Source organism: Ambystoma mexicanum, chromosome 2p (assembly GCF_040938575.1).
Source record: "Ambystoma mexicanum isolate Mex_15411 chromosome 2p, UKY_AmexF1_1, whole genome shotgun sequence".
Classification (NCBI taxonomy): domain Eukaryota; kingdom Metazoa; phylum Chordata; class Amphibia; order Caudata; family Ambystomatidae; genus Ambystoma; species Ambystoma mexicanum.
Window position 1 is genome coordinate 1047266992 of NC_090923.1, and position 22932 is coordinate 1047289923.

General features: G+C 47.7%; 1 protein-coding gene across 3 annotated transcripts in view; it reads right to left on the reverse strand.

Annotated features, from left to right (window-relative positions):
• LOC138567080 (uncharacterized) overlaps window positions 1-4011 on the reverse strand; it is a 95954-nt gene extending 91943 nt beyond the window's left edge. For all 3 annotated transcript variants that reach the window (XM_069644939.1, XM_069644940.1, XM_069644938.1), the window contains exon 1: window positions 2342-4011. In XM_069644939.1, coding sequence (XP_069501040.1) covers window positions 2342-3946 — 1605 coding nt within the window. In that variant the 5' untranslated portion in view covers window positions 3947-4011. The remainder of the gene's footprint in view (window positions 1-2341) is intronic.
• Between the last annotated feature and the right edge of the window lie 18921 nt (window positions 4012-22932).

The following is a 22932-nucleotide window of genomic DNA, read 5'->3' on the forward strand; positions in this document are numbered from 1 at the left end:
ATAATAGAGGTGAATAGCCAGGATACCTCACACATTGAAGGGTCGGGGTATGGTACAGATTTAGGGGCTAGTTTATGGCAGAGGTGAACTGGTCAGGCTACGGCACAGACTGGAGAGTGTGGGGAAAACAGAGATTAAAGAGCAAGGAAATGGCTGAGCCTGAAGGACCCTTGTACAGTTCAGACCAAAGGGCTAGGCATACCACAGATGCTCGGGCAAGGACACAGCTGTAATTGAAGGATTCCTACAAAGAGACTGCAGGGGCCACCACAACTGGTTTAGGGGCTGGGAAAAACCATGCTCCCATGCCCTCACCTCATCTCTGTGCAATGTGTTCATAGTACTGTAATCCTAACCAGTGGGCTGGATTGTTATCTGTTTTTTTTTAATTCCATCTTGAAATATAAAGCAATCCCTAATTCGTGGAAAATGGCTATAAAATTGCCAACCTTCAAAAAGGTGGACAGAGTGTTGCCAGTCAACTGTCGCCCAAATGCTCTGTTGGGCTCCTTTAGCAAGATCGTTGCTTCACTTGTTTTAGAGCAGTCCAATACGTGGTCTATGGAGTCCGATAGGCTTCATGATAACCAGGCAGGATTCCGCAAACGGGTGGGAACATGGGGTAATAGTTTTCTTACATCTCTTTTACAGAAGGCACCAAAACATGAAAAGAGAACTATGTACATGTGTTTTGTAGACTTATCTGCTGCCTTCGATAATGTGAACAGAGATACTCTTTGGCGAAAATTGCGCGAATGGGGTATACCGCTTCATGTTTAGAGATCTTACAATCCTTACATACAAGATCTAAGGTGAGAATAAGGCTTGACGGTAAAGGTACATTATCCAAACCTGTTGATACGTGTAAAGGGGTTCGGCAAGGTTGTGTACTTGCCCCTCCCCTCTTTAACCTATATATGACCATTATATGCAGAGGACAAAGGCATTTCCCCCACGGCTAGATCAAACGCATATACAGTACCTAGCGTATGCAGATGATCTGGTCATTTTTTTCCAAACTCCTATAGGGCTCCAGCAGTCATTAAATCATCCAAGAATTTATGGAGGCCCATGATCTATCCATTAATGCTCAGAAAACAAAAATAAGGTTATGTAGGAATGGTGGGAAAAAAATCCCTTTCATATAGAAGGTCATGAATAATAGGTTGGGTGTGGTTGATAAACATATCTATTTGGAATTCTCAATATATAATAAACCAAGCACCAAATTACACATGACAAGCATTCAAATCAAAAGTAATCTTTTTACGTCATAAATTAGGAGACTGAACTCAGATGATGGCACATTCTCCCTACTGGTGAAGTACTATAGATCTAAAGTCTTACCAGCTCTTTGGTATGACACAGATCTGACGCATGAGGTGCAGGATAAAGACAGGCAGATGCTTGAAGGGCGAATTTGGAGAAAGGTTTTGAGGTTTCCTAATTGCATACCTGCCCCCATGATTAGATATGAGCTGGGGCTTTTATCGATTTCTGCATAAGATAAGGTTACCGCTGGCCCACTCAGTCCTTAGTAAATGAAAAATCTTGCTGACAGATGGGAGAGCCCTGGGCTTGGGTGACTGTCGTGAAAGATGCGATGTTATGCTGGCCCGATGTGATTGGTCAGATAACTCCCTTATAGATTCGCCACAGCATATAAAAAAATGGTCTTATCGGAGTTTGACTGGTGCAATAGAAGAGAAGTAGTCACTAACTGCAGTCTCTTCAATGGCATTTTATCAGGGGAAAAATATTATATGTGGTAGAACCGTATATTAGATTAGATTCCCGCCCCTCAAAACTGATACGCCAAATTCCTGCGTTTAAGGTGTAATCTTTTACAAACCATGCAATTGCCAGGCGCACATAGGAGTTTGGATACATCTCTTAGAGGCTGCAAAATTGGTGATCAGCTGGAAACACTGCAACACTTATTAGCGACATACATATCTTAATAGATTTATATCTAATAAACATTTATATAATCCAGTGCACATTTGGAACCAAATCATGACTGGGTCTGCAATGTCTCTAATTATTGCAGCCATAGGGTGTATTGATGAAATATTGCCACAAGCCAACCCTGTGTAACTCTGTATGTAAATTGATGGGTTTTGGTATGTGTAACACTTTTTATATTGGTTTTATGAGACCTGTGTCTGTTTTATTGTATCAATATCTATTTATGGAATTGTATTTTTTTTTACTGCTAATGATATCTGTAAGGTTTACCTGTAAGCCATGTGAACATAAAAAAATATATATTTTAATACTGCGTCAACTGTTCAGCAGCGCAAGCCCGCTTGGCTTTAACGTATGAAAAACTGCATCCTACCTGGTTCGAGGCTGCAGGGTTCCTTTCCATGGACATGTGATCCGAAGGGTCGCCACCTCTCTGCTCCATGGTAGCACCAGATCTCCCCTGGCCCTCGCGGGCCTCCGTTCTCCTCTTGCCCTCATGTTGTGGTGGCTGGTTATAGGTGGACGCCTCTTCACAGGAGTCTGTCTTCCTCTGGCGATCATGCTGGCTCGGGCGCTTCTGCGGCGTACAAACTGGTAATTCCGCACAGGATCCAGTCTGCCTCTGCTTCGAAAACTCCATGCATTGCTGCGGCGGCGCATGATCTGTGCCTGTGGAGGGGAAACTACTGTAGGTGTCGAACTTTGCTTGGCCCAGCTCTGCAGCCTTGGCGCGATCTGGACGCCCGCGTTGCCAGGTTGGCAAAGGGCTATGCTGCGGACTGGGGCTGTCATCCCTACGCCTTGGTGCACCCGTGCTGGCCTGCTGATGTGGAGACTTGGTGCCGGAGCTTGCGGCACGTGGGCAGCTGCTGCCACTTTGCCAAGTCTGGGAAGGTAAACTGGACCCGGAGCAGCTGTCTGGAGAGGTTCCCCTTTTTCTTGATGGCCTGGTCTGACTCCCACCATCCCTTTCGGGAATGGAGCTCGTGGGACTTCCCCTGCTCTTGGAGTCTCTCGAGCCAGAGCTGTCTGTGCTTGAGCTTTGACGCTTCTTCTTGACAGAGCTTGGACTGACCTGTAAATGCTCAGGCCCCAGACAGCTAAGGGTCGACGGGCTCAGCACTTGCCTGGTAATCTCATTCAGAAACTGGGAGAACCTATTCTTCTCTTCCATGTATCTCTTCTTCACCTGTGCTCGGCCTGGGGGTTCGGCCTCCTTGCCTTTAACTCGCTCCTTTTGTCCGTCTTTGCCACTCACTTGCCCTTCCCCTTGCGTCTTTCTTAAAGGCAGCGCAGTTTTGCCTGCCGACTTTGCTGTGATGGCTTCCATTGACTTTGCTTTCCGGATCAGTTCACTTCTGGGGCTTGGCCCATTCTTTAGGATTCCTTTACTGGTTGCCCGCACAGTCAGCGTCTGAGACCGCTGCTGCGCCAACATCGCATCAGGCAAGCTCCTCTCCAGGCTGGTCACTTTGGGAAGCCGCTCCTCTGCACTCGTTCTTTGAGATCTATAGGCCAGCCTGTCCACACTCTTGCTGTGGCGGCGGCTGAGCCCCGGAACCTCCTGGAAGTTCTTGCCACCCTTGGGGAAGGATGGCCCTGGGGCTGAGAGGTCAGCACAGGACTTGGAGTGCTGTGCAGGTAGCATGGTGCTCGGCACTAAAAAGGTCTCCCGCTCAATGCTAGCTTCAGAAGACCAAGGGGAGGAGGACCAGGCCGAGGACGAAGACGGCGAGGAGGATGCCGTGCTAAAGAGCTCTGCCCTGGCCCACCGCCGATCCTGAGAGGGCGAGTCAGTCTTCTTGGCCTCCTTCACAGGTCTGGCCTGGTGCAGGGGAGTGAAGAACTTCTCCATCACCTCCCACTTCCCGGCTGGCACTTGGCTCCCATCAGGGTTCTCCCAGTGTAGGGGAGAGAAGCAGTTGGCTTCTTCCTGCGCGCTTTGGTAGGATTTTCTGCGAAGAGCGGATCCGCTCATGTTTGGCAGTGAAGCCGACACTGGAGAGTAGAGGCCTCTCCCATCCTTCTCTCACTGCTCTCCTCTGTGTGAATCATGAAACCAGGCAATGCTCTGGCCCCATCGGCTAAATATTTAATTATCCAAGGGTGCAATGGAAGCATGACACCGAACGTCAATACTGGCGGCTCTGATCAGGTCTGAAGAGGCGCTCATGCAGCCTCCCTCCCTCAGGGCACTATTAACAAGGGCACAGAGGATGACTTTAGTGGGCGCCTCTGCATGAAGTTGTGGACCCAGTGCAGTGCTTGAAAAAAAGGAAGATTATTGCATACATTAGGTTATTGCTGACCAAGGGAAGCGGTTAGTTCAGAGTAAAGCCCCCCCCCCTCCTCCCATATGGTGAAGTGAGCAAAGACGCACCCAGGTTGGCGCGCATCACTTTGACGCAGTTGCTGTGGTATGATATCACTGAAGGGCAGGGTGTCGCTGGTGTCCAACAAATGTAATGTTATGTTATGGTGAGAAATGTAAATAGTGAAATTCATGCCCTTCATCATGTGGAGCAAAATACACCCCCTTATCCACTTTGAGAAGACCCCTTTCTCAAACACTCAGTGCTGTCAATAGGCCCTAGTGTTTTAAGATTGGCCTGACAAAGGTACGACCTTGCAGAAAAGTGTATGGCTGATCGCTTTCTGCAGTTGCACGATACAGACAAGAGCCCAGAATGAAAGCCGGAAGGAATGTCATGAGCATGCGGACATTTCTTTCAAAAGCCCCCATTCATTCATATATGGGTTTCCACACAGAAAAAGTATGGTGAGGAGACAAACTTGGCGTGAGTGAGTGAGTGAGTGAGTGAGTGAGTGAGTGAGTGAGTGAGTGAGTGAGTGAGTGAGTGAGTGAGTGAGTGAAAAGACTTGTATAGGGTCAACATTAGAAATGAGTTGCTACCAGGTGTTTACAGGTTCATGAAAATCATCAGGAGTTTTTGTATGTGCGTTCTGAAATGTCTGGCAATTTGTGTGTCATAAGAAACATTGTAAATGAGCCAGTGTTCAGTGGTTTCAGTTATGGCAGATAATGGAAACCGAGGCCCCCGGGGGATTCGAGTCATTTGCCAGCGATCACATCATTTGGTCCAGGTGGCATAAGACTACAGATGTTTTGCTTCCAAAGAGAGCAATGTGACCAGTGCTCCACGTGACCTCATTTCGCCTTGCTCATGTATGTCAAGCCAGGCACGTGGCGGGAAGATGGCGCAATGCTCGACGTGGTCTCAGCCACAACCAAACACTTTAATGAAAGGGTTGTTCTTCATCAGTGGGTTGTGATTTACACACGTGGTGCTGACTCGGGCACCATGTCAGTGGTTTCATCTTATTCATAGATAGTTTTTTCTACCTCCAGTCGTAGAGCCTGTTACACTGGGCAGGATGCTGTTGTCTCCCTTTGAAGAACTGTGGTCCACAGAACGCAACGAAAGACTGTTTAACTCTAACCAGGAGGGGGATGGTTACTAGAAGGTCCTCAGATGCAGAAAACCACACAGGGTTCCCATCCACCTGCTGTTGCTGCCAAAAATGAGACGGTTCCATATCTTACCTTCAGAGAAACTGCAGCGTTCCTTCCAGAGAACGGACCCCCTTCCAGCATCTCGCCCATGGTGTTGCGGAATTAACTTTTTTAATTTGTTGTTTGAAGCACTCACATAGCTCGAGAGCAGCGGAGCGCTGTAGAGAGTGTCGGTCACCAGCGTTTGGGCTGGCATCTTTTAACTGTAGCCAGTTGAGGTCTGTGCATCGGTATGGAACTAGTCCTTGGTCAGGGGTTGCAGAATTGTGGGAGCATTCCGAGCCGACACCGGGATCGAGTTCCAGAGGGTGGGTGGGTTGGATATTTCAAAATGATCTGACGGCCCGTCCCAAACTCTGCCGGAAACACTAGCTAAATGATGGCATCAGTTGATGAAAGGAGTGTAGGGTCTTCCTTGGGAGACAGCTGGAACATCTGAACCCTTGCAATCATACAAGAGCCACTTCTTTGAGGATAGGCAGATGATATCACTTCTCCAAACCTTAGCTCTTAATATCCACGAGAGGCTGCACCCGTCCTTGTTTGGAATTTGCCTGTCGTTTAGCAAGGCGACGACAGGTGATTCCACATTGCCTGCCGCATTCCCGCCCCATTCAGATACAAACCAATCGCCTGTGCTCCCAGACCAGGCCAACCATAGTATTTAATCAAGCAAAAGGAGCCTACCTCCCTAACCAGGACGAGAGGAGACTAATATGACGAGCATGCTCTTGCCTCCTCTAATAGGTATATCTAGAACATAGGGCACAATTCCTATTTTTCTCCTTGTCTGGTGGACACAATATGGTGTTAAACACCCGTTCCAAGGGCTGAAACACGTGGTAACTGCCCAGCAGCCCGAGTTAAAGGGGCGAGCGAAGGCATATGATATGATATGATATGGCATTTGTAACGCGCCTATACACAAGTGCTTTGAGGGCGGGCGTTTAACGAGGGTCCCTGGGACGTTAACAGTTCCACTACTTTTTGCAACCATTTTCACCATTTCAGAAGTGTTCTTTGTGAAGTTGAAGCACATTTCTCCACTTTAACACCCAATAGCAGTTCCAGCTAAACTGAAATCTGTTTCAACTCAACTGGCGGTCAAGCAGCATGGCTGCAACCCTTGCCAAATGTCTTGCACTTTGCTCCCCGCCCAGGTAACACACAGATCCACTACTTTTTTTTGGTACACTTCTAGCACTGCCTCGTCTGCCCGGTAACCTCGGCTCTCAGCTGTGGTACGTAACACCTTTATTCGATAAAAAAAAATCATTAGAAATACAAAACAGTTAAATATCATAAAACGACAATTAAAAGGACAGCCTACAACATACTAAACAAATATGATATTTCAAGGTAAGATACATGTGTCCATTCAACCACCCAGTATTGTACTGCTATAAAGTCAGAAAGCAATAGCGAGGTGCCTATGAAACCAGCCACTGGCCATGTCCTGTCATAAGCAGAGCATGTATAGGGACATAGCTACATGGCAGGAATATGAAATAGGCTATTAGGTTGCTGGGTCCAAAAATATCTTCCTGAGAAGACATGCTCTATGGATATATTTTGCAACTTTGCCCACGGTTACTGCATCGATTGTTGGTTGGCAAAGGTTCATTGCATTCCCATTACTTCGTCCATTATGGCCTCTCAAGATTTAACAACGCTACGTTTTCCAATACCCAATATAAAAGGGGCATACCAGCATAAAATGAGGCAGCGATTCACAGGTGTTTCCACAATAGGGACATAGGTCCGACTTGGGGGTGTCCCAGGCATTTATCAGACTGGCCAAAGAAAAAATACCAAACCTAAACTTTGTACATAAGGACATCGCATTTACTGGTGAGACAAAATCGAGATACGCCTTATAACAAAGCGTATGTTTAGTTTCCCAATAGCCTCATTGTGAGTTTGGCGGTGCAGGAAAAAAGTGGAGATAATTCCGTTACCTCCATTTCTCCTGCACCAGCAAACTACAATCCCCCAACTCCATAAAATAGGGATTTAGATCGCCTACCACCACCTGTTATCCTGTGTTAATTCAGTTTGGTGGTATTCTGGCGGTTTTACCAGGATGAGGCCCTTTCCTCCTCTCTTAAAAGGAGCTCAGCTTTCACCATGTCCTTGGTGGCAACAGTTATTAATAGAGTGAGGGCTAAGCCATAGTTCATCATGGCCAATGTCGGATGCAAGGTTCCTAACATGTTTACACCGTGGAGCAGAAGGCCCTCCATCCTGGACCAGTAGATCTTTCAGAGCAGCTCTGTATTTCAGCATGGAGGGAGCGGCCAGAACGCGAACCCAGAATAGAAGGGGTTTCAAGTGATCAATCCCCTCTGGGTTGCTTTCAAGATGTAGCAATAACGTAGGTGTGCCCTTAGGTAAAAACAGGAATTTCTTCAGGAAGTCATTTTCTGTTTTAAGCAATGAAAGGCATGCTCGACACCCCCATATTTCCGTGCCATCCATTGCAGTTTGGCCTTTATTTCATAGATGTTCAATGCAGGACGAAATACCCCTTGACCCTGGGTTCTAGCAAAGCTAGTTGTAACTGCAGCAAACCTAATACTCAGATAATCGTACCCCTTCGCCTGTTCAATCAATGTACCCTCACTTGTCATAGTCAGCCTCTGATTGTTTTGGCCTTGGTACTCGTACGACCCCTTTCAGTGCAGAATTGGTGGGACATTTTGAGCTGTTTCCTGAGCGCTACCGGGGTAAGGGGAGCAATAGAGCCTCTCCTATCTTTCCAAGAGATGGAGCGTCGGTCGCGGGTGACAGTACTTTCTCAAGGACCCCATTAATATACAAGCAAAATAGGGGTGCCAATATGCATCCCTACCGAACTCCCTTTTGAACGCAAAGGGCTCACAGCTGTATGGGATATAGTGACGAGCAATCATGTGGCCTCTTTTCCAGAGTAATCACAGCTTTGGAGTAAAAAGTGATGTGGCTCAGTGAGTTCAGCTTGAGGGCTAATAAGCACATTGAACAGAAATGAGGACAGGGCATATTCCTGAGGAGCTCAACAGCGAAGCCATAAAATGTTTGAGTGGCCTATCCTTTTCTGACTTTTGAACTTAGATCTGTAAGAAGGGATTTGAACTATTCAATGACCACCGCCACAGATGCGCCTGCCCTGTCTTGCATGCAGTGGATAAAGATTTGGTCATCCACTGTGTGGTGGGCTCCCGACAAATCAATGAGAATTAAGGGAGAGGTTTGGGTTTCATCAAAGGCGGACACAAAGTCCTCTCGGATTTCCATCCGTACAGACTCTGTACCTCTGGCAGGTCCGAGGCGTGAGTGAGGACGGTGCAGGAGGTTGCCTAGCTCCAACTCGCTATTTGGCTATCTGCCTCCATAGGATTTTTCACAGGAAAGGTACGTTTTCAGCTGGCTGCATCCCATGCTTCGACATTGTTTTCTTTTCAATATTGAGGTAATGACACTGTGTTGAGGTCGGTCCAGGAGCCTGCAATATGTGAAGGAAGCATTGATCAGCCTCAAGATTTCCGAGGTGATTGTGAAGTTATTGGGGGGAATTACCTTCGCACTCATTGTAACCATTGAAGAATGTTTGTGTATCATAGGATGCCGATCTGCGAGCACCAGGATAAACCTTCAACATCCTGGATCCGTTATTTCTTGGGAAATCAAATAATGGGTTACTCTATCCAGAATCCTGTGTGTGAAGTGGGCTTTCTTAGCATGTTCGGTTGCAGCATGATCGACATCCAGGTGCATCCTGCTGCGGGCCCCTCTGCAATGGATATGAAGCACAGTGTAAATAACTGAACATTTGCACGTGTGCCTAGCTCTTAGGGGAGCATGGATTACATTCAGCAGGAACGGTACAAACCTGAAAGATGTCAGGAGTCAAGGAGCCCTCTGGCGGATCTGGGTCCTCCAGTGCCATGGGGGGTTATAGGTTCGGTGGGATATCTTGAAGACAACACCATCATTAGGAGTGGGAAAAGGACAGGGGGAAGCAGAGAGATCAGGCTCTGATTACAAGCAAAAAGCAGATACATAACTGCCAAAAATCTAGGATGCTATTGTGAGGTTGCTCCCTATCCATAGTGACAATGGGGCTTTTATGCTTTGGATTCGTTCGGGGGGGGGCAGAGCAGTGCACAAGATGGATAATGAATTTTTAATTTAATATTTTTTTTCATTTATATAGCACTACGAACCCTGAACAGTGCTTATTACCCACGGTGTGTGGTGCTCATTTATCGACCTCGGAAGGATGAAAGGCTGAGTTTGGTCCTGCCGGTATTCGAACCTGATGTCAAAGCAAGCGCTTTACTCGCTCCTTTTTTGGGTGGAGGGGCTCGTCACTGTAAGGTTCTGGTCTTCATATGATCCCGATTTGCGATTCGGGACGAATTAGCCTCCATTCAGAGTGAGACAAGTGGCGGTGAATGGGGCCTGGCTTGAAGTGGCTGCATGACAAGACAGCGGTGTGCCACCTCGTGGGGCCAAGAGAAGCACTACAGCGTTAGCAGAGGGAGAGTTTTCCCCCACAGACTGCGGTGAAGCACTGAGAGTGCTCCTTACAGCGGGTGGTGATCTTCAGTTTCCCCCAAAGCAGCTACACATTCAAATTGGAAGTAGTGGTGGTGGCAAAGCCGAGGCTGTCACACTCTTTGAGGCGGCGGAAAGCTTGGTGTCTGGGAAGGGAGAGGTAAACACGCTGCAGGTTTGGCTCTCTGACCTCAGGGTGGGACCAGTGGCTGCCAAGGGAGGGTGTTATATAGCAGAGGTGTTATGGTGGAACAGAACATGGGTGTAAAAATGAGGATTTCTGTAACCCGCCACCATGACCCATGAGGCATAACCCCAGTGGCCGAGAGTGAACTTAACATGGCAAATGCTGTCCATAGGGTGCTTGCTGTCGTCAGGCTTTGCAGCATACCGCAGAGAAGAAACACCAAAGACCAACTACAATTCAGGAAATTATTAAAAACCTGGCTCTTTAGCATCACAGATGCAAACTGAAAAACCAAAACCACCAAACGAGAAACACAATGAAAGGGATGACAAATCTAGGACGACAATGACAACATCTAGAACCAAATAAAGAAACTCTTACTACAACAAGAGAGACAACACCATGTCTAATAGGACACAAGCGACACCCATATGGACAGAACCCAATATCCCTAGCCAACTCCCAGCGAACAATTCTAGGACGACAATGACAACATCTAGAACCGAATAAAGAAACTCTCAACACAACAAGAGAGGTGACACCCACAAGGGCAGAATCTAGCATCTCTAGTCAACTCCCAGCGAACAACCACCACCCGCTCATTAAATGCTACTATAGATCATGCCTGTATAAAGTTGTGGAACATTAGCACTTGCCACACCAATTAAGCTGTGGATAATGGCAGGGGCATGGACCAAAGAGAGTCGTGAATGAAGGCAGACGGCGCCCCAGGACATAAGTGCAAGCACTAGCATTGCGACATACCATAGGGGTAGGGGCGGTAATATGAATGAGCAACCGAATAAGATGATGAAAGCAGGGCAGGCCTCAACACATGGAGGTAGTCAACCTGGGCCTACCGATGCTGCCCTCCTACTAGATTAGGAAACTTTCTGGGCCAAAATGCAAGGAACGCACAAAGCCTGCCCGCCCGCATACAAACAGGGGCCACGTAGGCAGCCGGTTGCCCAACCGGGGCAAGGTTATGCATATGAACAGATCCCATATTGGAAAGGGACCGTGAGTGTCGTACAGCCCCAGAGCTGGACATAGACACAGAGACGCCCACACACCGCACCTGATTAGAAATACGGAAATTCAGCGCCTCACTTCTGTTGTACGTGATTAATATGATTAATAGGGTCACAGCCCCTTTAAGAACAGAGACACACGGGGAAGCGGGAAGAGGGCGGAAGGGGAGGGGACAAACGGGAAGCAGGCAGTTACGATGTATGAGGAATAAAGGGAAGGTTGACATGAATGGTGGCTCTGTGTCTTTATGTAGTGCGCGGATGCTGATGAGTGTTGAGAGAACCCCCCTAACAACTTCAAGATATGAAAGCTAACTAACCAACCCACTAACAACTTCACCCTCTCCATACACCTCTCAAATTCTAACCAAACACAACCACAAACTTACAACACAACAATCCGGACAAACTTCACTACACTGCAACAACAAAACAAAGCACACACATACCCGCACAAAAGCACACAACGTCTTCCAACAGTATAACGCCCCAAGCCCAGCCAACAGAATTCCGGGCTGAGGCTGCCAACAGCACATCACTGCTCTCCTACACTTCTCCAGCTCACCCCCACTAACTTCCCCACCCCTCTTTTCTTTCAGAACCGCCAGAGCACCAGGGGAGCACTCCGGTGGCGATTGTGCGCGGTACAAATATCCTTTAACATTAACATTAACAGAAGGTTGAACACTCTATTGCCTCAATCAAAGCTCCTCGTCATCCGCAATGACGAGGAGCTCAACAAGCTCCTGGGCAAAGTCATCATCACCCAGGAAGGAGTGCTGCCCAAAATCCAGGCCGTGCTGCTGCCCAAGAAGACCGAGGGCCACAAGGCAGGGGGCAAAGCCAGCAAGCAACCGCCCACCCTCGTAAAAAACAAAACAACACAACACAACAACCAAAACCCCAAGGTTTTTTAGCCCATTCTACATACATTAGACTTAGCCCACCCCGTGCAGATTTGAAACAGCCTGCTACATGCTTTCCTGATTTAGCACTCGCTATGCAACTGGACTTAGCCTACCTTGCATATACCTGATTTAGCCCAGTATATGTGATTTGAGGCAGCGTACTCTGCGTTAATCTGATCTAGTTCTATCGGTCAACTGCCCCTGGAGCTTAGACCCGACTGTTCTCACCAAGCGCTCCACTAACACTTAAAATGCTTACATTAAGGAACCTTATGCCCCTTCTAAGTATATTAATAGACATAACCTGCATATATAATATTCTCCCAGTACCTCACGACCACACTATCCTTGAATGCAACACAACCCAATACATCACATACACAAATAGCCTAACTCGCATTTAACAGCCAGCTAAACTTAACATGGATCTTCAATAACTACCTACGCTCGATTCCCATCCCTGCAACATTATTGCAAGAAATAAAAGGCTCTGTTCGAGACTAGCCAAAATATTTAAACCCCTAACTAGAACTCTTACCAGCCCTAACAAAAGAACTAACCCACACTCTGAAACCTCCAATACTATTAAAAAAATGCCACGTTAGATCTCACCCAGCATATGCCTCATTCAACCGAATTACACCCAAGACCCAAAGCTCTAAAACCTTGCCATCACCAGCATCAGCCAACCCCAGCCTCAAAGGCGCACTCATAAATGCTAGATCTCTGGTCGCATATGCATGCGAGATATCTGACATTATCCAATTAGAAAACCTCGATTTCCTAGCAATTACCGAATCCTGGCTACATGCCACTGCAGGCACAGCCCTCTCACTGGCTATACCTAATGGCTATACTATCTTAAGTTTGCAAAGGTAGCGGGCGCCCCTCTCTCGACAGAACAAGGCCTGATAACCTGTTCAGTGGTTATTAACCACTTGAGAGTTCGCAGCCACTGCTTTTACTCACTGTGCCTTTCACAGATGGGAAATATCCATTTGCATATCAGTCTTTGTCATGCCCAGGGGCAGTCCAGCACCGAAATGCAATGGCAATTCCAACCTGAACGAGAGTACCACCAGCAACCCCATACACGTGTTTCACCCTTGTTCGGGATCATCAGTGAGGTGAAGCTGATGCCTCTCTAAGCACAGTGAGAGGGAGACCACGTCTGGTTGCCCCCAGGAGACCTAGGGTTACCAATCCCAGGTTCCTGGAAATTTAGTTTGCAAAGGTAGCGGGCGCCCCTCTCTCGACAGAACAATGCCTGATAACCTGTTCAGTGGTTATTAACCACTTGAGAGTTCGCAGCCACTGCTTTTACTCACTGTGCCTTTCACAGATGGGAAATATCCATTTGCATATCAGTCTTTGTCATGCCCAGGGGCAGTCCAGCACCGAAATGCAATGGCAATTCCAACCTGAACGAGAGTACCACCAGCAACCCCATACACGTGTTTCACCCTTGTTGGGGATCATCAGTGAGGTGAAGCTGATGCCTCTCTAAGCACAGTGAGAGGGAGACCACGTCTGGTTGCCCCCAGGAGACCTAGGGTTACCAATCCCAGGTTCCTTGAAATTTAGTTTGCAAAGGTAGCGGGCGCCCCTCTCTCGACAGAACAAGGCCTGATAACCTGTTCAGTGGTTATTAACCACTTGAGAGTTCGCAGCCACTGCTTTTACTCACTGTGCCTTTCACAGATGGGAAATATCCATTTGCATATCAGCCTTTGTCCTGCCCAGGGGCAGTCCAGCACCGAAATGCAATGGCAATTCCAACCTGAACGAGAGTACCACCAGCAACCCCATACACGTGTTTCACCCTTGTTGGGGATCATCAGTGAGGTGAAGCTGATGCCTCTCTAAGCACAGTGAGAGGGAGACCACGCCTGGTTGCCCCAGGAGACCTAGGGTTACCAATCCCAGGTTCCTTGAAATTTAGTTTGCAAAGGTAACAACCACTGAACAGGTTATCATGCCTTGTTCTTCCGAGAGAGGGGCGCCTGCTACCTTTGTTGAATTCTTTGAAGGAACTTGGGGTTGGTCACCCTAGGTTACCTGGGGGCAACCAGACGTGGACTCCCTGCTCACTGTGCTTAGAAAGGCTCAGCTTCACCTCACTGATGATGCCCAACAAGGCTGAAACACGTGTATGGGGTTGCTGGTGGTACTCTTGTTCAGAGAGGAATTGCCATAGCATTTCGGTGCTGGACTGCCCATGTGGGCGGGACAAAGACTGATATGCAAATGGATATTTCCCATCTGTGAAAGGTACAGTGAGCAAAAAGCAGATGGCTGCGAACTCTCAATGTGGTTAACAACCACTGAACAGGTTATCATGCCTTGTTCTTCCGAGAGAGGGGCGCCTGCTACCTTTGTTGAATTCTTTGATGGAACTTGGGGTTGGTCACCCTAGGTTACCTGGGGGCAACCAGACGTGGACTCCCTGCTCACTGTGCTTAGAGAGGCTCAGCTTCACCTCACTGATGATGCCCAACAAGGCTGAAACACGTGTATGGGGTTGCTGGTGGTACTCTTGTTCAGAGAGGAATTGCCATAGCATTTCGGTGCTGGACTGCCCATGTGGGGGGGGACAAAGACTGATATGCAAATGGCTATTTCCCATCTGTGAAAGGTACAGTGAGCAAAAAGCAGATAGCTGCAAACTCTCAATGTGGTTAACAACCACTGAACAGGTTATCATGCCTTGTTCTTCCGAGAGAGGGGCGCCTGCTACCTTTGTTGAATTCTTTGAAGGAACTTGGGGTTGGTCACCCCAGGTTACCTGGGGGCAACCAGACGTGGACTCCCTGCTCACTGTGCTTAGAGAGGCTCAGCTTCACCTCACTGATGATGCCCAACAAGGCTGAAACACGTGTATGGGGTTGCTGGTGGTACTCTTGTTCAGAGAGGAATTGCCATAGCATTTCGGTGCTGGACTGCCCATGTGGGCGGGACAAAGACTGATATGCAAATGGATATTTCCCATCTGTGAAAGGTACAGTGAGCAAAAAGCAGATGGCTGCGAACTCTCAATGTGGTTAACAACCACTGAACAGGTTATCATGCCTTGTTCTTCCGAGAGAGGGGCGCCTGCTACCTTTGTTGAATTCTTTGAAGGAACTTGGGGTTGGTCACCCTAGGTTACCTGGGGGCAACCAGACGTGGACTCCCTGCTCACTGTGCTTAGAGAGGCTCAGCTTCACCTCACTGATGATGCCCAACAAGGCTGAAACACGTGTATGGGGTTTCTGGTGGTACTCTTGTTCAGAGAGGAATTGCCATAGCATTTCGGTGCTGGACTGCCCATGTGGGCGGGACAAAGACTGATATGCAAATGGATATTTCCCATCTGTGAAAGGTACAGTGAGCAAAAAGCAGATGGCTGCGAACTCTCAATGTGGTTAACAACCACTGAACAGGTTATCATGCCTTGTTCTTCCGAGAGAGGGGCGCCTGCTACCTTTGTAGAATTCTTTGAAGGAACTTGGGGTTGGTCACCCTAGGTTACCTGGGGGCAACCAGACGTGGACTCCCTGCTCACTGTGCTTAGAGAGGCTCAGCTTCACCTCACTGATGATGCCCAACAAGGCTGAAACACGTGTATGGGGTTGCTGGTGGTACTCTTGTTCAGAGAGGAATTGCCATAGCATTTCGGTGCTGGACTGCCCATGTGGGCGGGACAAAGACTGATATGCAAATGGATATTTCCCATCTGTGAAAGGTACAGTGAGCAAAAAGCAGATGGCTGCGAACTCTCAATGTGGTTAACAACCACTGAACAGGTTATCATGCCTTGTTCTTCCGAGAGAGGGGCGCCTGCTACCTTTGTTGAATTCTTTGCAGGAACTTGCGGTTGGTCACTCTAGGTTACCTGGGGGCAACCAGACGTGGACTCCCTGCTCACTGTGCTTAGAGAGGCTCAGCTTCACCTCACTGATGATGCCCAACAAGGCTGAAACACGTGTATGGGGTTGCTGGTGGTACTCTTGTTCAGAGAGGAATTGCCATAGCATTTCGGTGCTGGACTGCCCATGTGGGCTGGACAAAGACTGATATGCAAATGGATATTTCCCATCTGTGAAAGGTACAGTGAGCAAAAAGCAGATGGCTGCGAACTCTCAATGTGGTTAACAACCACTGAACAGGTTATCATGCCTTGTTCTTCCGAGAGAGGGGCGCCTGCTACCTTTGTTGAATTCTTTGATGGAACTTGGGGTTGGTCACCCTAGGTTACCTGGGGGCAACCAGACGTGGACTCCCTGCTCACTGTGCTTAGAGAGGCTCAGCTTCACCTCACTGATGATGCCCAACAAGGCTGAAACACGTGTATGGGGTTGCTGGTGGTACTCTTGTTCAGAGAGGAATTGCCATAGCATTTCGGTGCTGGAGTGCCCATGTGGGCGGGACAAAGACTGATATGCAAATGGCTATTTCCCATCTGTGAAAGGTACAGTGAGCAAAAAGCAGATAGCTGCAAACTCTCAATGTGGTTAACAACCACTGAACAGGTTATCATGCCTTGTTCTTCCGAGAGAGGGGCGCCTGCTACCTTTGTTGAATTCTTTGAAGGAACTTGGGGTTGGTCACCCCAGGTTACCTGGGGGCAACCAGACGTGGACTCCCTGCTCACTGTGCTTAGAGAGGCTCAGCTTCACCTCACTGATGATGCCCAACAAGGCTGAAACACGTGTATGGGGTTGCTGGTGGTACTCTTGTTCAGAGAGGAATTGCCATAGCATTTCGGTGCTGGACTGCCCATGTGGGCGGGACAAAGACTGATATGCAAATGGATATTTCCCATCTGTGAAAGGTACAGTGAGCAAAAAGCAGATGGCTGCGAACTCTCAATGTGGTTAACAACCACTGAACAGGTTATCATGCCTTGTTCTTCCGAGAGAGGGGCGCCTGCTACCTTTGTTGAATTCTTTGAAGGAACTTGGGGTTGGTCACCCTAGGTTACCTGGGGGCAACCAGACGTGGACTCCCTGCTCACTGTGCTTAGAGAGGCTCAGCTTCACCTCACTGATGATGCCCAACAAGGCTGAAACACGTGTATGGGGTTTCTGGTGGTACTCTTGTTCAGAGAGGAATTGCCATAGCATTTCGGTGCTGGACTGCCCATGTGGGCGGGACAAAGACTGATATGCAAATGGATATTTCCCATCTGTGAAAGGTACAGTGAGCAAAAAGCAGATGGCTGCGAACTCTCAATGTGGTTAACAACCACTGAACAGGTTATCATGCCTTGTTCTTCCGAGAGAGGGGCGCCTGCTACCTTTGTAGAATTCTTTGAAGGAACTTGGGGTTGGTCACCCTAGGTTACCTGGGGGCAACCAGACGTGGACTCCCTGCTCACTGTGCTTAGAGAGGCTCAGCTTCACCTCACTGATGATGCCCAACAAGGCTGAAACACGTGTATGGGGGTGCTGGTGGTACTCTTGTTCAGAGAGGAATTGCCATAGCATTTCGGTGCTGGACTGCCCATGTGGGCGGGACAAAGACTGATATGCAAATGGATATTTCCCATCTGTGAAAGGTACAGTGAGCAAAATGCAGATGGCTGCGAACTCTCAATGTGGTTAACAACCACTGAACAGGTTATCATGCCTTGTTCTTCCGAGAGAGGGGCGCCTGCTACCTTTGTTGAATTCTTTGCAGGAACTTGGGGTTGGTCACTCTAGGTTACCTGGGGGCAACCAGACGTGGACTCCCTGCTCACTGTGCTTAGAGAGGCTCAGCTTCACCTCACTGATGATGCCCAACAAGGCTGAAACACGTGTATGGGGTTGCTGGTGGTACTCTTGTTCAGAGAGGAATTGCCATAGCATTTCGGTGCTGGACTGCCCATGTGGGCGGGACAAAGACTGATATGCAAATGGATATTTCCCATCTGTGAAAGGTACAGTGAGCAAAAAGCAGATGGCTGCGAACTCTCAATGTGGTTAACAACCACTGAACAGGTTATCATGTGTTGTTCTTCCGAGAGAGGGGCGCCTGCTACCTTTGTTGAATTCTTTGAAGGAACTTGGGGTTGGTCACCCTAGGTTACCTGGGGGCAACCAGACGTGGACTCCCTGCTCACTGTGCTTAGAGAGGCTCAGCTTCACCTCACTGATATGCCCAACAAGGCTGAAACACGTGTATGGGGTTGCTGGTGGTACTCTTGTTCAGAGAGGAATTGCCATAGCATTTCGGTGCTGGACTGCCCATGTGGGCGGGACAAAGACTGATATGCAAATGGATATTTCCCATCTGTGAAAGGTACAGTGAGCAAAAAGCAGATGGCTGCGAACTCTCAATGTGGTTAACAACCACTGAACAGGTTATCATGCCTTGTTCTTCCGAGAGAGGAGCGCATGCTACCTTTGTTGAATTCTTTGAAGGAACTTGGGGTTGGTCACCCTAGGTTACCTGGGGGCAACCAGACGTGGACTCCCTGCTCACTGTGCTTAGAGAGGCTCAGCTTCATCTCACTGATGATGCCCAACAAGGCTGAAACACGTGTATGGGGTTGCTGGTGGTACTCTTGTTCAGAGAGGAATTTCCATAGCATTTCGGTGCTGGACTGCCCATGTGGGCGGGACAAAGACTGATATGCAAATGGATATTTCCCATCTGTGAAAGGTACAGTGAGCAAAAAGCAGATGGCTGCAAACTCTCAATGTGGTTAACAACCACTGAACAGGTTATCATGCCTTGTTCTTCCGAGAGAGGGGCGCCTGCTACCTTTGTTGAATTCTTTGAAGGAACTTGGGGTTGGTCACCCTAGGTTACCTGGGGGCAACCAGACGTGGACTCCCTGCTCACTGTGCTTAGAGAGGCTCAGCTTCACCTCACTGATGATGCCCAACAAGGCTGAAACACGTGTATGGGGTTGCTGGTGGTACTCTTGTTCAGAGAGGAATTGCCATAGCATTTCGGTGCTGGACTGCCCATGTGGGCGGGACAAAGACTGATATGCAAATGGGTATTTCCCATCTGTGAAAGGTACAGTGAGCAAAAAGCAAATGGCTGCGAACTCTCAATGTGGTTAACAACCACTGAACAGGTTATCATGCCTTGTTCTTCCGAGAAAGGGGCGCCTGCTACCTTTGTTGAATACTATCTTAAGATCTGCCAGAAATGATTCACGAGGAGGAGGCATCGCCCTCATTGCTAAAGCTAACTTACCAATTAGATTAGTGACACCCCTAGCCATCACCAGCATCAGCCAACCTCAGCCTCAAAGGCGCACTCATAAATGCTAGATCTCTGGTCGCACATGCATCCGAGATATCCGACATTATCCAATTATAAAACCTCAATTTCCTAGCAATTACCGAATCCTGGCTACATGCCGCTGCAGGCCCAGCCCTCTCACTGGCTATACCTAATGGCTATACTATCTTAAGATCTGACAGAAATGATTCACGAGGAGGAGGCATCGCCCTCATTGCTAAAGCTAACTTACCAATTAGATTAGGACACCCCTCGATATCAAATCCTGTGAGCTTCTCACAGCCAAGCTTACTATCAATAACTCCCAGACTCTCACGTTCCATCTGATATACAGACCTCCAGGCCATATCAGCACCTTCGAGGAAGATATCTCTAACATGTTGTCCAACAACCTAAAAAACTCCTCTCAAGTCCTACTGCTAGGGGACATGAACCTAGGACTAATGACCCCAAAGACCCACATGCAGCCAATGTGACCAATACCCTAACTGAACTAGGCTTTACCCAGAGAGTGCTCCACCCTACTCAAAACAAAGGTAGAACACTGGACTGGGTGGCAGACCATAACTGCAATGCCTTAATCTCCTCCATATCCCCCCAGATCTGGACAGACCACCACCTGGTGACCTTCTCCTTAGTAACTGAAAGACCTTTCTCCATGCCTACATCGCCTGCCCCTCCCATTCCTACTAGGAATAAAAAGAACATTACCCATGACAATCTACTCCCTCTAATTCTCCCTACACTTAATGCGCTCCCGGTTAATTTGGTACCCGACGCATTGGTTAAAGAATATAATCAAATTATGTCCGCTTCTTTAGATCTAATAGCGCCACTCAAAATAAGACAAAGTAAACCCAAAGCCCACCTTAACTCCTGGTGCACACCATACCTGAAACCACTGCGAGTAAAAAAAAGACAATGTGAGGTATCCTGGAGATCACTACCATCCGAGGAAAACAAAACCAACCTCAGCACTATAGCTGCTCTCTATAAAAGTGAAATACTTCTAGCAAAACGTGAAACCTATAACTCCAGAATATCACAGGCCAAATCAAGCACAAAGGAATTCTTTGTTATCCTGAAAGAGTTAGAAGCCCCCATCCTAATACCGGACAATTGTACAAAAGATAAACTTTGGTGCTCAAATATACAGCAAGCACTAGCCAAAAAAGTTACGATCCTACAAACACAAATTGCCAAGAAAAAAGCTTCTCTAACTAGCACCATTCCTCATATAACCGCCCTCACACCACCTAACAACCTTGATGACCCACCCCATTTTAAGTTCACTAATGTTACCATAATTGAAACTGAAAAATTATATTATCACTCCAACTGTCAGGGTGATCAATGCCCTGCACAACTTATAAAGGATGCTGCTAGAGACCTAGCCCCTTTCATCACTAAACTTATCAACGCCTCATTTACATCAGGGAAAATTCCATCCAAACTCAAGGAATCGTGGGTGCTCCCATTACTAAAAAAAGACTTTAGACCCTTAGATACGAACCAACTACCGACCAATCACTACAGTGCCATGTCTGCTGAAAATCATAGACAAAATGGCCTACTCACAAATCCAAAAACACTTGGAATCTAACTCCTTACTGGGATCACGTCACTCTGGCTTTCGGCCTCAGCATGGGACTGAAACAGCTCTAATAGACCTCAAGGCTCAGATCGATGAACTTGGAGAGAAAGGAAATTCAGCCCTTCTTCTTCTCCTGGATTTATCGGCTGCATTCAACCTAGTGTGGATCACAGGGTCCTATGCAGCCATCTGGACTCTGCTGCCCACTTCTCAGTGGAAGCCATAGCTTGGATACAATCCTTTCTCAGCAACCGGACTATGAGAGTCTTCTCTCCTAATGCAGCAGCAGACCCTTTCCCTATCACCTGTGGAGTGCCTCAAGGATCCTGCATCTCACCCACCCTATATAACATCTTCACTAAGCCCATTTTCGATGTTCTGGATCATCTTAGTATCACCTACACTAACTATGCAGATGATACTCAAATCCTCCTTCCACTTACTGGGGATTATGACAAGGATATGGCCAAAGTGAACAGGATATACCTCATCATCCAGGCATGGATGGCTACCCATGGACTATGCCTGAATGATGACAAGACCAAGATCATCATCCTAAGCACTACCTCAACCCTCAATAAATTGAGCTCCAAATACTTAGCCTTTAACATTGACAATAATATCATTACCGTGGCTAAAGAGGTGAAAACCTTGGAGTTTTACCTGGACACTACCTTATCTCTCAACAAGCAGGTCAATGCCTTGGCCTCGTACATGGCATATGCGTGCAAATTGATCAGAGAAGGTAAACCCTTCCTATCAAATAACAGTTGCATTACCTTGGCCAGGGCGCTCATTTTGTCAAAGTTGGACTACTGTAATGCACTGTACATAGGTGCGAACAAACAAACCATTAAGAAAATCCAAATCTTGCAAAACAACACCCTTAGAGCAGCACTAGGAATTGCCAGGAGAGAACATAACTCTGATACCAGAAGATCTAACAATTGGCTTTCAACACACGGCAAAATCAAACTAAAAGTTGCGACACTTACATACAAATGTTTGAATAATGCGGCACCTTGTTACTTGACAGAAAGATCCACTAAGAAACCCTCGACAAGGACCACTAGACTATCCAATACAAACTACCTTGTTGTCCCTAGATTCAAGCTATCTAGAATTGGGGGTTGTAGTTACCCAGTCAAGGTAACCCAACTGTGGAATTCCCTACCTTCCACACTAAGAGCAGATCAAACTTTCCAAAATTTCCGCCAGAACATAATAAAATGGCTCAAAGACTCTGACAATTAGACACGCATCTGATACCCACAACGAAATGACACTGTTCCATGTAAATATTGTAGTTATTGGACCGTCTATTGGCTGTATGTGTTTTTGCCTGTCATGTTACTGTCATGACCCTTGCCCCTGGCTCTCACTGGAAAGTCAGCCTTCCAGTTAGGGCCAGGTCAAAGGCCTTAAAACCTCATCCACGACTCTCTTGGAGTCAGTCCTGACGCCTTTGGCGCCAGGCTCATAACCATCATGCAGCCCAACATTAGAATGGGACTATTTACTTGGGACTATTTAACTTGGGGGGAGGGGTTCAGCCAACATGGAAGCACACACATAGCTCAGTTACAAGGAACTGAGCTATGCGGTCTAGTCTTTTGGGTGTGGCAGGCCTGGCACTATTATACCTGGACTACTTTGGGTGTAGCAGGCCTGGGACTATTTTACCTGGACTACTTTACCTGAGACTATTTAAACCGCACCCAAACAGCAGAACATGCTTTGCGTTATTCTGCTGTGGGCAGCGTAACGCTCACCGTGTCCAGTTCTTTGATGCCAGCTTACCTGAAACCAAGGACCTGCAGAGAGAGAAAGAACACTACGAAACTTACCTGGAACAGTATCCTGTCTTCAATCCATCGCTGACTTCAGTTCCACTCACCTGAAGGTACGAACCCCATCATCCGGCACCGCATGCATCCTGGAATACCATA